Consider the following 17994-nt stretch of genomic DNA (forward strand, 5'->3'; position numbering starts at 1 on the left):
GAAACCTCTCTTTTCAACAGTGAAGAAAAGTTGACAGCTATTCTAGGGGGAGAGCTTTGAAAAGCATCCATCTCGTGGAACTTTTATTCCTTGGGGCTCTAGCCATCACTGGGGTTGAATTCTAAAACACAGAAAAAGACTAAAAGATGATTTTTTTAAACTTTGCGGTACATGCCACAACAATTGTGTTCAAAATAATTTTCAGAGCCACAAAATTTCAGGGCCTCATCACACTAGAGAAAAAACCCACTTAAAATCCAGTTTCTTCCTCTTGCAGAATTCTAAGGTTTGTAGTTTAGGGAGGAGCCTTTAACAACCTCACTAAACTACGAGGGTTGAATGAAAAGTAATGCCTCCACCTTCGTTACTTGGGTTTGGATGGGAATATTTTAATAAATCAAACACAGAAATAATCCTTAGAATGTGCTCTTTCACTACCACTATTCACTTTCCCATATAATCACCAGACAATTGGATACATTTCTGCCAACTATGGACAAATTTTCTGAAGCTGTCATGGAAGAAGTCGACACTGTTTCCGCAACCCATTGTGCACAGATCTTCCGATAGCCAAGCAAAGCAATAATGTGACCCACACGTTCTTGTGAAATGCCGATTATGCTTGAAATTTCTCTCAGAGTGATATGACGATTGTCCTGAATCAATATCAGTCTTTTGCTTATGAAACTCGGTGGTTCTCACCTCATCATTTTAAGCTTACTCGCCCAACAACACACAGTACTCACATTAACACAATCCCTATAAACAGCTTGCATTCTCTGATGAATCTCCTTTGGGATGACACCTTCTGCTCTCAAGAATTCAATGACTGCATCTTGCTTAAGTCACATAGACAGTCTGCACCGGGTTCCATACTTAGCACTTTAACAACACAACTGTTCCATGCTAAGGCTTCCCACCAAAATGGAAATGTAGAGGAGAGTCTACTGAACAAGCCAGTATCTGCCGCATACCAGTACTGCCATCTGTGGAGGAGTTACGAAGGTGGCGGCATTACTTTTCATTCAACCCTTGTTATTTATTTATCGTGTAATCAGCAACCATTGTATTACAATTCTAACAGAGCAAAACAAACACACAGATTAAAAAGAAAAAGAAAAAAAACACACAGATTTTGCAAATTTGGTATTTGGTTAAATGTCCTTTGACCAGTATCTGGCCACTTGGAGTGCCTCTGGGGTTGCCGCAAGAAGGTCCTCCATGGTGCATGTGGCAGGGCTCAGGTTGCATTGCAGCAGGTGGTCAGTGGTTTGTTCTTCTCCACACTTGCATGCCGAGGATTCCACCCTGTAGCCCCATTTCTTAAGACTGGCTCTGCATCTCGTGGTGCCAGTACGCAGTCTGTTCAGCACCTTCCAAGTTGCCCAGTCCTCTGTGTGCCCAGGGGGGAGTCTCTCATCTGGTATCACCCATGAATTGAGGTGCTGGGTTTGGGCCTGCCACTTTTGGACTCTCGCTTGCTGGGGTGTTCCAGCGAGTGTCTCTGTAGATCTAAGAAAACTATGTCTTGATTTAAGTCGACGTGCTGGCTGATGCCCAAACAGGGAATGAGCTAGAGATGTCTCTGCCTTGGTCCTTTCACTATTGGCTGCTACTTCCCGGCGGATGTCGGGTGATGCAATACCGGCTAAGCGGTGTAATTTCTCCAGTGGTGTGGGGCGCAGACACCCTGTGATAATGCGGCATGTCTCATTAAGAGCCACATCTACTGTTTTAGTGTGGTGAGATGTGTTCCACACTGGGCATGCATACTCAGCAGCAGAGTAGCATAGCGCAAGGGCAGATGTCTTCACTGTGTCTGGTTGTGATCCCCAGGTTGTGCCACTCAGCTTTCGTATGATGTTGTTTCTAGCGCCCACTTTTTGTTTGATGTTCAGGCAGTGCTTCTTGTAGGTCAGAGCACGGTCCAAAGTGACTTCCAGGTATTTGGGTGTGCTTCAATGCTCCAGTGGGATTCCTTCCCAGGTAATCCTCAGAGCTCAGGATGCTTGTCTGTTCTTAAGGTGAAAGGCGCATGTCTGTGTTTTAGATGGATTAGGGATCAGTTGGTTTTCCCTGTAATAGGCAGTAAGAGCACCTAGAGCTTCGGAGAGCTTCTGTTCAACCATCTCAAAGCTCCTTGCTTAAGCAGTAATTCAACCCTTGTACAAACCCAAGAATGCTGCAGAAGGCAGAAATCGGATTTTAAGTGGATTTTTTCTCCTAGTGTTGAGTGAATGTTTGCTTTTCTGATAGAATTACATTATTTGATATTGGGAATTTTGCTTTGTTGGCACCGCAGAAAATGTAAGTCATACATTTATGAAGATCTCATTGTGAGCCACTGGAACTCATGTGCCGCTGAGCAATTCCCTTCATGGATGTCACTGTGGGTGAGTTGAATGTGCGTGCCATTGGCTAATCACCTTTGGCTAAAGCCAATCATCAGTATTAGCTAGATAGAAAGTGGGGATTACTGTGTATGATGAGTTAGTTGCATGCAGCTGTGCGTGTCTCCAACATGGCTCTGGAACCTCACGTAAATGATGGTTGCTTACCTGTAACCATGTTTCACAGGTGCATGAACTACCATATGTAGAATCATAGAGTTGGAAGAGACTTCATGGACCATCCAGTCCAACCCCCTGCCAACAAGCAGGAAAATTGCATTCAAAGCACCCCTGACAGATGGCCATCCAGCCTGTGTTTAAAAGCTTCCAAAGAAGGAGCCTCTACCACACTCTGGGGCAGAGAGTTCCACTGCTGAACAGCTCTCACAGTCAGGAAGTTCGCACAATCAGGACGTTCTGTGCGCATTTCACAGTGACCACGAAGGAGAAAGTCCATTCCCACCCTACATGGGTTTTTTTCCCCAGCTGAATAAATGTGTAAAGACTTTAGGGGCTCCAGAGGGATGCTACGGGCTGTTCTGGGATGCTTTAAAAGTGTTGTTTCAATGTGCCCTCTGTTCTGAAACTCAAATAGACTAATCCGCACTGGCTACCATTCTTGTTAGCTCCAAAGACAGAAAAGAACAAGAACAAATGTGAGTTGGTCCTTTTTTATTCTGGTATCCACCTTGCCCTACATTTATTCTTAATTTCTTTTATGAAGGTACCCAAAACTCCTGAGCAAAATGTTACATTACAAACCCCGTGGGCATCCCACAGCATCTTAGGAAGATGGAAATACTGCCTCCTTATGATAGTGTTGAAGATCTCTAGTATTTCCCTAATTTTGATGACTTCCTCAATCAAGTTATTAATATATTAATAATATATTAATAATATTAATAATCAATAATTAAAATTTTTCTTGGTTCTAATCTTAATATTGAAGTGGTAGAAAATGAAATGAATGTGGGGGCCCTGGAAGAGCAGCAGGTTAAACTGCTGAGCTTGCTAACCGAAAGGTTAGTAGTTCGAATCTGGGGAGCGGGGTGAGCTCCCACTGTTAGCCCCAGCTTCATTTACACTGCAGAATGTACTGCCAACCTAGCAGTTCAAAAACATGTAAATATGAGTAGATCAATAGGCACCGCTTCTGCAGGCATGTAACGGCGCTCCATGCAGTTATGCAGACCACATGACATTAGGTGTCTACGGACAACGCCGGCTCTTCAGCTTAGAAATGGAGATGAGCATCACCTCCTAGAGTTGGACACAACTAGACTTAATGTCAAGGGGAAACCTTTATCTTTACCTTGAAAAGGACAGAGATACAATGACGACTTCAGAACTTTTAATACAGCCAAAGTGAAACACAAAAATATATTTTAAAATGAGCTTGCAAATAACTAGACGCTTTGTGCTTTCTGTCCAAACAGGTAGATCAACAAATATAAGTCACTTTCTTAAAGTGCATTTTATATTTATCACATGAAAGTTATATATTTCTGAAAGAAGCCATGTACATTGTAACACAAGGAAAAATACATTAAACTATTTGATTTCCCTTTGTTTTTGTTTTTAAAAAAGAAGTTTTCACACAAAATATTTTGTTGTATACACATTAAAACTCCAACATAGTATTCTCAAAACTACTGGCTAAAACTGGTTTGAGAACACCAATGTTTTTATACATGTATTTTATATATCTGTTCACTTACAAACAAACACACAGACACACCCAATCCGGCTTTGATACTCAAGACAGTTTGCATGGCAAGCCTATTTGCCTCAAGGCTCCATGAAAATTATTTCTATCATAAATATTTCATCCCTTTTACACGTCATTTTACAAGTATGTACATCTCTTACTCAAAAATCCTGCAACAAAATGGTGTCCGGGATGAGCTGCTAAATCCAATTTCTGGTCCCAAGTAAAGAAGACCCAATGAATCAATGAGATATGCACCACAAATTATTCAGAAATTGATTCTATGGGGAATACTTTAGTTGGAAGCAAAGCCTTGTTGCTACTGTGCTATGTTTCCATAGCAGAAACGATGAAGGCAATCGCTAGTGATGGAAGGCTCACTTCCTTTTTTAATGGATCGTAAAAGGACACCGGCCTGCAGAAGGCAGAAGACGAAATCATTTTAGTGCAAGTATATTTAATGGAATCATCTGTGTTCGACTTGTAACAAGTACATCATAATAAAATCAATCCAAAAGATTTGCTTTTGAAACTTCAGACATCTAGTTCTGTAAGAACTGCTTTCAGTCGAGCTCTTCACACTCTTCTACTGCTGATAGGAAGAAGTTGCATAGGAATTTTCTTCATCGTCCTCCCTGCTGAGGAAAAAATACATCTATCAAAATATGCAGACATGTCTAAAATTTGCTTCATAGCTCTTCAATCGTGGTTCAAGTAAACTAGTTCAATGTTGCAGCCTGAAATGCTGCCCAATGTCTGAGCCGCTCTGGGCCAGAGTGAAGAGAGAGGGGGCCAGGGAACAGTTCCATCTTGTCTCCTGCATATGTCATCAGTTGGGGGGCCCTCCCTCAGCACCAACTGCCGCTCTGGGCCAGAGTGAAGAGAGAGGGGGCCAGGGGACAGTCCCATTTTGCCTCCTGCATATGTCATCAGTTGGGGGCCCCACCCCCCAGCACCAACTGCCACTCTGGGCCAGAGTGAAGAGAGAGGGGGCCAGGGGACAGTCCCATTTTGCCTCCTGCATATGTCATCAGTTGGGGGCCCCACCCCCCAGCACCAACTGCCACTCTGGGCCAGAGTGAAGAGAGAGGGGGCCAGGGGACAGTCCCATTTTGCCTCCTGCATATGTCATCAGTTGGGGGCCCCACCCCCCAGCACCAACTGCCACTCTGGGCCAGAGTGAAGAGAGAGGGGGCCAGGGGACAGTCCCATTTTGCCTCCTGCATATGTCATCAGTTGGGGGCCCCACCCCCCAGCACCAACTGCCGCTCTGGGCCAGAGTGAAGAGAGAGGGGGCCAGGGGACAGTCCCATTTTGCCTCCTGCATATGTCATCAGTTGGGGGCCCCACCCCCCAGCACCAACTGCCGCTCTGGGCCAGAGTGAAGAGAGAGGGGGCCAAGGGACAGTCCCATTTTGCCTCCTGCATATGTCATCAGTTGGGGGCCCCACCCCCCAGCACCAACTGCCACTCTGGGCCAGAGTGAAGAGAGAGGGGGCCAAGGGACAGCCCCATTTTGCCTCCTGCATATGTCATCAGTTGGGGGCCCCACCCCCCAGCACCAACTGCCACTCTGGGCCAGAGTGAAGAGAGAGGGGGCCAAGGGACAGCCCCATTTTGCCTCCTGCATATGTCATCAGTTGGGGGCCCCACCCCCCAGCACCAACTGCCACTCTGGGCCAGAGTGAAGAGAGAGGGGGCTAAGGGACAGTCCCATTTTGCCTCCTGCATATGTCATCAGTTGGGCCCCCCCCCCCTCCAGTACCAACTGCCGCTCTGGGCCAGAGTGAAGAGAGAGGGGGCCAAGGGACAGTTCCATCTTGTCTCCTGCATATGTCATCAGTTGGGGACCCCTCCCCACAGCACAAACCGCTGTTCTGGGCCAGAGTGCAGAGAGAGGGGGCCAAGGGACAGTCCCATCTTGTCTCCTGCATATGTCATCAGTTGGGGATCCCTCCCCCCAGCACCAACTGCCGCCCTGGGCCAGAGTGGGGGCCACGAGACAGTTCCATCTTGTCCCCTTCATATTTCATCAGCTGGGGACTCCCTCCCCCCAGCACCAACTGCCGCCATAGGCCAGAGTGAAGAGAGAGGGGGTCGGGGGACAGTTCCATCTTGTCTCCTCATATGTCATCAGTTGGGGACCCCTCCCTCAGCACCAACTGCCGCTCTGGGCCAGAGTGAAGAGAGAGGGGGCCAGGAGACAGTTCCATCTTGTCTCCTGCATATGTCATCAGTGGGGGACACCTCCCCACAGCACCAATTGCCACTTTGGGCCAGAGTGAAGAGAGAGGGGGCCAGGGGACAGTTCCATCTTGTCTCCCTCATATTTCATCCGTTGGGGGCTCCCCCCCCCCCCTCCAGCACCAACTGCTGTTGTGGGACAGAGTGAAGAGAGGGTGGACAGAAGACAGTTCCACCTTGTCTCCTGTGCTATGCTAATAATATAATATCATATAATATAATATCTTGTATATACATATAATATTTATAATATTATAATGTAATGCAATATAATAATAAATTATAATAATATATTTCTATTACATGTAATATTACTAACAATATTACAATACAATGGTATAGTACAATATAGTAATATACAATACTGATATTGTACTATGCTAATAATATAATATATTGTGTGTGTGTGTGTGTGTGTGTGTGTGTGTATATATATATATATATATATATATATATATATATATATATATATATATATATCTTGTAAGCCGCTCTGACTCCCCTTCGGGATGAGAAGGGTGGTATATAAATGTCATAAATAAATAAATAAATAAATAAATATTATTTACAAATTCTGCTCATGTAGCAATTCGAAAACAACAATGTAAGTAGACAAATAGGTACCACTTTGGCAGGGGGGTAAAAGGCGCCCTTGAAAACATGCTGGCAAAAATCTGCTCTGAATCCCCTTTGGGGTGAGAAGGGCATCATATAAATGTTGTAAATAAACAAATAAATAAATACATGTAATATTACTGGGTTGTTGTAAGTTTTCCAGGCAGTATGGCCATGCTATATATTAATATAATATATTGCATATACATATAATGTTTATAACAGTATGTTATGCAATATAATACTACTAGTAATATATTATAATTATATATTTATATTACAAGTAATATTACTAATAATATTACAATACAATGGTATAGTACATTATAGTAATATTTAACACTGATATTGTAATATGCTAATAATATAATATATTGTATGTATGTGTGTGTGTATATATATATCTTGTAAGCCGCGCTCTGAGTCCCCTTTGGGATGAAAAGGGTAACATATAAATGTCATAAATAAATAAATATTATTATTTACAGCTTCTGCTCATGTAGCTGTTCGAAAACAACAATGTAAGTAGATAAATAGGTACCACTTTGGCAGAGAGATATTGACAAGCTGGAATGTGTCCAGAGGAGGGCGACTAAAATGATCAAGGGTCTGGAGAACAAGCCCTATGAGGAGCGGCTTAGGGAACTGGGCATGTTTAGCCTGAAGAAGAGAAGGCTGAGAGGAGATATGATAGCCATGTATAAATATGTGAGAGGAAGCCACAGGGAGGAGGGAGCAAGCTTGTTTTCTGCTCCCTTGGAGACTAGGACGCGAAACAATGGCTTCAAACTACAAGAGAGGAGATTCCATCTGAACATGAGGAAGAACTTCCTGACTGTGAGAGCCATTCAGCAGTGGAACTCTCTGCCCCGGAGTGTGGTGGAGGCTCCTTCTTTGGAAGCTTTTAAGCAGAGGCTGGATGGCCATCTGTCAGGGGTGATTTGAATGCAATATTCCTGCTTCTTGGCAGGGGGTTGGACTGGATGGCCCAGGAGGTCTCTTCCAACTCTTTGATTCTATAATTCTATGATTCTAGGGAGGTAAAAGGTCCCCTTAAAAACATGCCGGCAAAAATCCGGCCAGGAAAGGCATCCATGAACAACAGGTTCCTCAGAATGGAAAATAAACAACAGCACCTCCCCATGGCCGAGTCAAGCACAGCCGGATGCCGAATATGAAATGAGGGAAACATTACCTCTGTTTAGGTACTGTCTGTCATTGTTGTTAATTGTATAACAGTATGTAATGTTTGCCATAGATGTACCTGTAACCCACTTTGAGTTCCCTTCGAGAGATACAGCAGAATATAAATAAAGTATATTATTAGTGTATTGTCGAAGGCTTTCATGGCTGGAATCACTAGGTTCTTGTGGGTTTTTTTGGGCTATAGGGCCATGTTCTAGAGGCATTTCTTCTGACGTTTTGCCTGCATCTATGGCAAGCATCCTCAGAGGTAGTGAGGTCTGTTGGAATTAGGACAATGGGTTTATATATCTGTGGAATGGCTGGGGTGTAGCAAAGAGCTCTTCTCTGCTGGAGCTAGGTGTGAATGTTTCAACTGACCACCTTCATTAGCATTTGAAGACCTGGCTGAGCCTGGGAAAATCTTTTTTTGAGAGGTGTTAAGATGTGCCTGGTTGTTTCCTCTCTGACCACACCAACAACCACCATGTCAGACTACACAGAGAAGCCATTGAAATCCACAAGCATGTGGACAGTTTCAACAGAAAGGAAGAGACCATGAAAATGAACAAAATCTGGCTATCAGTATTAAAAAACTCTAAAATTACAACAGCAAAACAGCAGAGAGGAAACAACCAGGCACATCTTAACACCTCTCAAAAAAAGATTTTCCCAGGCTCAGCCAGGTCTTCTAATGCTAATGAAGGTGGTCAGCTGAAACATTCACACCTAGCTGCAGCAGAGAGCTCTTTGCCCCACCCCAGCCATTCCACAGATATATAAACCCTTTTTCCTAGTTCCAATAGACCTCACTACCTCTGAGGATGCTTGCCATAGATGCAGGCGAAACGTCAGGAGAAATGCCTCTAGAACATGGCCCTATAGCCCAAAAAAACCCACAAGAACCTATATATTATTAGTATTTTTATGTCCACTCTTAAACTTTTCTTTTCCAGGCTAAATGCACCTAGCTCCCTACGGTACACCTCATAGGGCTTGGCTTCTAGTCAGACTGTGTTTCATTGATGATAATTGAGAAATAAGGTGGTATTTAGTAGGTATGTTACTAACTCACAGCTTCAGGTGCCACTGAACATCTAAACCTACTCAATCTTCCAACTGTATTCAAATAAACAAGCAGAGAAGATACTACCTGCTGTCTTCTGGTTTTAATTTCTGAGCTGCCTGCTTGGACAACTTAATCTGTAAATCCAGTCTGTGTAGAAAATCTTTGGCAGATAACTCTTCGGGTGGAGGAGGCAGACTGTCAGTTTCTGGAGGACTGGGTGAAGAGTTGTCTTCTTGAACTGTCACTGGACCTTCTTCAGAAGACGACAGGCTGTCAGATTCATTCTCAGGAGACTCAAGTGCATTAAGTCCATTAAATAGCAATGGCTTCTCAGATATAACAGGGATATTCAACGTTTTCTTCAGGTACATACAGTCATTTGTAAACAGTTTATTTGCCCTTTTTATTTGTTCCATCTGAAACAGAAAAACAAAAACAAATATTGTTTGCTGATTCAAGTCAGTCAAACATCAGAATAGAACATAGATTCCCACAAACACCTTCCTGGCATGTGTTTGTTACTTCGATATATTTCAATTATATTAATTTAATTCTTTTACTGCCCCTTCTTAGGGATTCTAAAACATTACCAGCTTTCCACACACCAACTAGGAGTATATTGTATACAGAAAAATAAAAGATATTGAATTTTTCTTTCCACCAGAGGAAACTGCAGGCATTTTTGCACATTTTTTGTTTTTAATTTTGGGCCTTCCCTGCAAAGATTTCATAACTTTTTGCACAAAACCTTTTTAAAGAAAAAAAATCCTTATTTTTGACCTAAGGTAAAGGTTTTCCCCTGACAATAAGTCTAGTTGTGTCTGACTCTGGAGGTTGGTGCTTATCCCCATTTCTAAGCCAAAGAGCCGGCGTTGTCCACAGAAACCTCCAAGGTCATGTGGCCAGCAAGACTGCATGGAGCACCGTTACCTTCCCACCGAAGTGGTCCTATTGATCTACTCACATTTGCATGTTTTCAAACTGCTAGGTTGGCAGAAGCTGGACCTAACAGCAGGAGCTCACCCTACTCCCCGGATTCAAACCGCTGACCTTTTGGTCAGCAAGTTTAGCAGCTCAGCGGTTTAACCTAATGCACCACAGCAGCATCTATTTTTGACATAGCATAGATAAAATAGAAAACACTCTACCAAGCTGTTTATAAAAAAGAGGCTCATATGTTTTTTTGGAAACCCCCCTATCCTCAAAATCTGAAAATTCTCATAGCTTTTAATCGAGAAAATTCATACATTATTATTATTGTTGATGTTATTGTTGTTATTATTATTAAACCACTTTGAGTCCCCCCAGGGGTGAGAAAGGCAGTCTATAAATATTGTAAATAAATAAAATAAATAAATTACATATACAAGTCATCTGCTGAACAGTTTTATGTAAATATTCAAAAACATTTACCTAACTGATGCCTCAATTAATGTAATTTTATTGGTATCTATTTTTATTTTGAAATTTACCACTAACAGTAGTTGTTGCATTTTCCACCCTCGGCTTATATCCGAGTCAATCAATTTTCCCAGTTTTTTGTGATTAAAATAAGGTGCCTTGGCTGATATTCAGTTCGGCATATACTCGAGTATATACGGTATTTATTTGTAAGTCACCCCAAGTCCTTTTGGGGAGATGAGGTGGAGTATAAATAAAGATGGTGATAATGATGATAATTATTATTATGTTTATATCCTGCCTTCTCTCTCCATATAAAGACTCAAAGCGACCTTTTAGTCAGCAAGTTCAGCTGCTCAGTGGTTTAACCCACTGCGTCACCGAGGGCTCCCATTTCTAACTAAGGCAATTAAAATTACCATTGTCTATTTTCTCCCCCCCCCCCCATTTGATTTTCCATGGGCTCAGCATTAAATCGGTATTTTTGTTGTTTATTACTGTTTACTATTTATTAACTTCGAAGACACAAATATATTTCATCTAAAGCTGTGCAGTACCTACTTATAAACACAATATTTTCTCTAAGGCAGTGTTTCTCAACCTGGGGGTCGGGACCCCTGGAGGGGTCGCGAGGGGGTGTCAGAGGTGTCACCAAAGACCACCAGAAAACACAGTATTTTCTGTTGGTCATGAAGGTTCTGTGTGGGAAGTTTGGCCCAATTCAGTTGTTGGTAGGGTTCAGAATGCTCTTTGTTTGTAGATGAACTATAAATCCTAGCAACTACAACTCCCAAATGTCAAGGTCTATTTTCCCCAAACCCCACATTTGGGCATATTGAGAATTCATGCCAAGTTTGGTCCAGATCCATCATTGTTTGAGTCCACAGTGCTCTCTGTATGTAGGTGAACAACAACTCCCAAAACTCAAGGTCAATGTCCACCAAACCCTTCCAGTATTTTCTGTTGGTCATGGGAGTTCTGTGTGCCAAGTTTGATTCAATTCCATTGTTGGCGGAGTTCAGAATGCTCTTTGATTGTAGGTGAACTATAAATCCCAGCAATTACAACTCCCACAGGACAAAATCAATACCCTCCCCTAATCCCACCAGTATTCAAATTTGGGTGTATTGGGTATTTGTGCCAAATTTGGTCCTGTGTATGAAAATACATTCTGCATATCAGATATAAATAATAATAATAATAATAATAATAATAATAATAATAATAAACAACTTTATTTATACTCCATCCCCCCCAAGTAGATTCAGGATGGCGTACATAAGGCCACACCCATCAATACAGTAAACACAATATAAACACCAAGAACACAACAGATAATCAAAAAATAAATTACATAAAATGTAAAACCATATTTGCATTACTATTCATAACAGCAAGAAAATGACAGTTATGAATAGCAATGAAACTAATTTTATGGTTGGGGGTCACCATAACATGAGGAAGCGTATTAAGGGGTCGTGGCATTAGGAAGGTTGAGAACCAATGCTCTAAGGCATTTTTTTCCACAATGGGCTAGCGAGACGATGTCAGGACAGCTTAATAAATAATGCACTTAAAGCTATTGTATAACCCAGGCTCTTGTTCCATTCTGTCCCTCTATAATATGGTTTAAGCCCTTAGACATAAAACTCCAGATACACACAAATGTCTTCTTGGTTTCCAGGCCTACATCTGACTTCTATTTGTCTATGACACTAAAGTCTGCCTTCTGTCATTTTGTGTCAGCCAACACAAATTCAATCAAAAAAGCCAGACCCAAAACAGACCTCTGTTAATTTTTTGTTACTAAGTGACAAACCTTTGTTTAACTTGATCCTATATATAACCAGAATGTTGCTTTCTTTGAACTCTTCACCCAAATAATGCAATTGCCTTTGATTCCAAACGGTTTCCCATGAAACAAAAGGTAAACAAGCACTCTTCTACCTAGATGAAATATTCTCTTCACTTTGCACTTTCAACACATGTTTTCCAGGACAAGTTTCCTCACATCATTTGCACTTTGCACTCTGTACATTTTCTCAATCCTTGCTTCCACTTTGTGTGTGTACTCAGTCCTCATTTGTGTTCCGTACATATTCACACATCATTTGCAATCTGTACACATTCATCTGCAGTTCTGTACATACTCAAGCTTCTCAATGTGCACAGAAGTATCCTCATTTGCACTGTGTACGTGTTCACGCACCATCATTAGCACACCAGCATTCTCATTTGTGCTCTGTACACGCTCAGGAACTTTACATGCTCTCAGTTCTCGCTTGCACTCTGCACATCCTCTCCCTCCTCACTTGAACTCTGTACATGCTCAGGCACCCTCATTTGTAGTTTGTACATGATCTCCCTCCTTGCTTGCACTCTGCACATGCTCTCCATCCTCACTTGAACTCTGTACATGCTCAGGCACCCTCGTTTTAACTCTATATATAGTCTCCCCCCTTGTTCTCAATCTGTACATGCTCAGGAACCTTCATTTGCTGTCTGCACATGCTCTCCCTCCTCACTTCCACTCAGTGCATGCTCTCCATCCTCACTTGCACTCTGCACATGCTCAAGCACCCTCATTTGCACTCTATACATGGTCTCCCTCCTTGTTTGCACTCTGTACATGCTCAGGCCCCCTCATTTGCACTCTGTACATCTCTCCCTCTTGGTTCGCACTCTGCACATGCTCAGGCCCCCTCATTTGCACTCTGTACATGCTCTCCCTCCCTGTTTGCACTCTGTACATGCTCAGGCCCTCTTGTTTGCACTCTACGTACTCTTAGCCCTTGCTTACACTGTGCATATGCTCAGGCTCCCTCATCTGCACACTGTACATGCTCTCCCTCCTTGTTTGCACTCTGTACATGTTCAGGCCCCCTCATCTGTACTCTATACACGCTCTCAGTTCTTGCCTACACTCTGCACATGCTCAGGCAACCCTCATTTGCAGTCTGCACATGCTCTCCCTCCTTGTTCACACTCTGTATATGCTCAGAACACTATACATGCTCTACAGTTCTGGCCTACACTCTGCACATGCTCAGGAAACCCTCAATTGCCATCTGCACATGTTCTCCCTCATCGCTTCCACTCAGGGCATACTCTCCATCCTCATTTGCACTCTGTATATGCTCAGGCCCCCTCACCTGCACTCTGTACATGCTCTCCCTCTTTGTTTGCACTCTGTACATACTCTCCCTCCTTGCTTGCACTCTGCACATGCTCAAGCCCCCTTTTCTGCACTCTGTACAAGCTCTCCCTCCTTGTTCACACTGTACATGCTCAGGCCTCCTCATTTGCACTCTATACAGGCTCTCAGTTCTCGCCTGCACTCTGCACATGCTCAGGCAACCCTCACCTGCACTCTGTACATGCTCAGCCCCCCTCACCTGCACTCTGTACATGCTCAGGCCCTCTCGTTTGCACTCTACATGCTCCCAGTTCTTGCCTGGACTTTGCACATGCTCAGGCAACCCTCATTTGCAGTCTGCACATGCTCTCCCTCCTCGCTTCCACAGTGCATGCTCTCCATGCTCCTCATTTGTACTCTTTACATGGTCAAGCACCCTCATTTGCACTCTGTACATGCTCTCCCACATTGTTCGCACTCTGTAGATGCTCAGGACCCTTCATTTGCACTCTACATGCTCTCAGTCCTTGCTTGCACCCTGCACATGCTCAGGCAACCCTCATTTGCAGTCTGCACATGCTCTCCCTCCTCGCTTCCACAGTGCATGCTCTCCATCTGTACTCTGTACATGGTCAAGCACCCTCATTTGCACTCTGTACATGCTCTCCCACATTGTTCGCACTCTGTAGATGCTCAGGACCCCTAATCTGCACTCTACATGCTCTCTGTCCTCGCCTGCACTCTGCACATGCTCAGGCAACCCTCATTTGCAGTCTGCACATGCTCTCCCTCCTTGCTTCCACAGTGCATGCTCTCCATCTGTACTCTGTACATGGTCAAGCACCCTCATTTGCACTCTGTACATGCTCTCCCACATTGTTCGCACTCTGTAGATGCTCAGGACCCCTCATTTGCACTCTACATGCTCTCTGTCCTCGCCTGCACTCTGCACATGCTCAGGCAACCCTCATTTGCAGTCTGCACATGCTCTCCCTCTTTGCTTCCACTCAGTGCATGCCCAGGCACTCTCATCTGCACTCTGTACAAGCTCTCCTTCCTTGTTCGCACTCTGTACATGCTCAGGCCCCCTCATTTGTACTCTATACACGCTCAGTTCTCGCCTGCACTCTGCACATGCTCAGGCAACCCTCCTTTGCAGTCTGCACATACTCTCCCTCCTTGCTTCCACTCAGGGCATGCTCTCCCTCCTCATTTGCACTCTGTAGATGCTCAGGCCCTCTCGTTTTCACTCTATATGTTCTCAGTCCTTGCTTGCACTCTGCACATGCTCTCCCTCCTGGTTTGTCTATGCCCTCCTTCCCTCCCGGACTGACCGTGACGCCGTAGTGGAGGGCGAGGCCCTGGAGGGTGTCTCCGGGGCGGAGGCGGTGCGGGCGGAGGCGGTGGGCGAGGGGGGCGCAGGCGGAGGCGGTGCTGCCGTAGGAGCGGGCCTTCACGCGGGCCAGGCCCAGGGAGAGCTCCGCCTCGCTCTCGCCGCCCTCGGCACCCGGCAGCCGCTCCTCCCGCAGCCTCAGCCCCGCCGCCGGAACCGGCTCCGCCATGCCGCTCAAGGGAAGCGCATCCTCCGCCTGGGAAGAGCGGGAAAGGCCGGAGGGCGCCTCAGGTGAAAAGGCCCCACTCGGCCAGAATGTCAGCCCATCTGCGCCTGCGCGGACGGCTCGCGCATGCGCTGCCCGCTCACACTGCCTGAGGGTTTGTTGTGAGGAGAAGACCAGGCCCAAGCCTTTTGCAGAGTGTGTGGAAGCTTATCAAGCAGGCCTGGGCCAACTTCGGCCTTCTAAATGTTTTGGACTCCAACTCCCATCATTCCTAACAGCCTCAGGCCCAAGTTAAACATGAGCCAATGGGATTTTGGCCTGCATCAATAGGAGGAAGTCATGTTCCCCATGCTCTCTTCTGCCTTGGTCAGACCACACCTGGAATACAGTGTCCAATTCTGGGCACCACAATTGAAGAGAGATGTTGACAAGCTGGAATGTGTCCAGAAGAGGGCGACTCAAAGGATCAAGGATCTGGAGAACAAGCCCTATGAGGAGCGGCTTAAGGAGCTGGGCATGTTTAGCCTGAAGAAGAGAAGGCTGGGAAGAGGCAGGATGAGGGCTATGTATAAATATGTGAGAGTTGACAAGCTGGAATGTGTCCAGAGGAGAGAGACTCAAATGATCAAGGGTCTGAGGAACAAACCCTATGTAAAGCGGCTTAAAGAGCTGGGCATGTTTAGCCTGAAGAAGAGAAGGCTGAGAGGAGACATGATAGCCATGTATAAATACGTGAGAGGAAGTCATAGGGAGGAGGGAGCAAGCTTGTTTACTGCTGCCCTGGAGACTAGGACGCAATGGAACAATGGCTTCAAACTAAATGATCAAGGGTCTGGAGAACAAGCCCTATGAGGAGCGGCTTAAAAGAGCTGGGCATGTTTACCCTGAAGAAGAGAAGACTGAGAGGAGACAAGATGACGGCCATGTATAAATATGTGAGGAGGAGTCATAGGGAGGACAGAGCAAACTTGTGTTCTGCTGCCCTGGAGACAAAGACGCAATGGAACAATGGCTTCAAACTAAATGATCAAGGGCCTGGAGAACAAGCCCAATGAGGAGTGGCTTAAAGAGCTGGGCATGTTTAGCATGCAAAAAAGAAGGCTGAGAGGAGACACGATAGCTATGCTGCCCTGGAGACTAGGACGCAATGGAACAATGGCTTCAAACTACAAGAAAGGAGTTCCATCTGAACATTAGGAAGAACTTCCTGACTTTGAGAGCCGTTCAGCAGTGGAACTAAAACACAGACGTACCTTTCACCTTAAGAACAGACAAGTATCCCGAGCTCTGAAGATCACCTGGGAAGGAATCCCACTGGAGCATTGCAGTGCACCCAAATACCTGGGAGTCACTCTGGACTGTGCCCTGACCTACAAGAAGCACTGCCTGAACATCAAGCAAAACGTGGGTGCTAGAAACAATATCATACGAAAGCTGACTGGCACAACCTGGGGATCACAACCAGATACATTGATGTATTTGTGTTGTCTTTTGTCTTATTATGTTGTACTATTTTGGGGCTTGGCCTCATGTTAGCCACCCCAAGTCCCCTTTGGGGAGATGGTGGGTGTTTATAAATAAAGATTATTATTATTATACAGTGAAGGCATCTGCCCTTGCGCTTTGCTAATCTGCTGCTGAGTACGCATGCCCAGTGAGGAACACATCTCACTACACTAAAACAGTGGATGTGGCTTTTAATGAGACATGCTGCATTATCACGGGGTGTCTGCGCCCTACACCACTGGAGAAATTACACTGTTTAGCTGGTATTGCACCACCTGAAATCCGCCGGGAAGTAGCAGCCAATAGTGAAAGGACCAAGGCAGTGACATTTCCGGCCCACCCCGTTTGAGTATCAGCCAGCACGCCAATGACTTAAATGAAGAAATAGTTTGCTAAGATGTACAGAGACACTCACTGGAGCACCTCAGCAGGCAAGAGTCCAAAAGTGGCAGGCTCAAACCCAGAACCTCAACCAATGGCTGATACCCAATGAGAGACTCCCTCCTGGGCACACAGAAAACTGGGCGACTTGGAAGGCGCTGAACAGACTGCGCTCTGGCACCATGAGATGCAGAGCCAACCTCAAGAAATGGGGCCACTAAGTGGAATCCACGACATGCGAGTGCGGAGAAGAGCAAACCACTGACCACCTGCTGCAATGCAACCTGAGCCCTGCCACATGCACAAGGGAGGACCTTCTTGCAGCAACACCAGAGGCACTCCTAAGTGGCCAGCTACTGATCAAAGGACATTTAATAGAATACCAAGTCTGCAAACTTTGTGTTTTGTTTGTTTTTAATGCAATACAGCTGTTTTGTTTTGCTCCGGACACGATAAATAAATACCAGTGGAACTCTCTGCCCCGGAGTGTGGTAGAGGCTCCTTCTTTGGAAGCTTTTAAACAGGGGCGGGATGGCCATCTGACGGGGGTGTTTTGAATGCAAATTTCCTGCTTCTTGGCAGCGGGTTGGACATGATGGCCCATGAGGTCTCCTCCAACTCTATGATTCTAAGTTCAAAACACCTGGACGGCCCAAAGTTTGCATTGCACCTCCTTAATGTTCTGCTCCCTCCTTAATGGACAGCCCTCTGCCTCCATCTTGTGGCCTGGTGGGAAAATACATCGCTTTGTTCTATTTTTCATTGAACCCCTTTGGAAAAGGAAGGAGTAAAAGGAAACAAGG

The 17994-nt window shown here is 45.0% G+C and overlaps 1 protein-coding gene across 2 annotated transcripts; it reads right to left on the reverse strand.

The window, feature by feature from the left end:
- Window positions 1–3724: 3724 nt before the first annotated feature.
- Window positions 3725–15488, reverse strand: LYSMD2 (LysM domain containing 2). 2 transcript variants are annotated; one of them, XM_060755268.2, is made up of 3 exons: window positions 15080–15488; window positions 9293–9624; window positions 3725–4736 (listed from the first exon to the last, which is right to left on the reverse strand). In XM_060755268.2, the coding sequence occupies exons 1-3, from the start codon at window positions 15305–15307 to the stop codon at window positions 4685–4687; spliced, it is 612 nt and encodes a 203-aa protein (XP_060611251.2). In that variant the 5' UTR covers window positions 15308–15488; the 3' UTR covers window positions 3725–4684. The 2 variants fall into 2 exon arrangements, with proteins under 2 accessions (XP_060611251.2, XP_060611252.2); XM_060755269.2 differs by having other exon boundaries at window positions 3725–4733; window positions 15080–15431.
- Between the last annotated feature and the right edge of the window lie 2506 nt (window positions 15489–17994).

Source organism: Anolis sagrei, chromosome 9 (genome assembly GCF_037176765.1).
Source record: "Anolis sagrei isolate rAnoSag1 chromosome 9, rAnoSag1.mat, whole genome shotgun sequence".
NCBI classification, from domain to species: Eukaryota; Metazoa; Chordata; class Lepidosauria; order Squamata; family Dactyloidae; genus Anolis; species Anolis sagrei.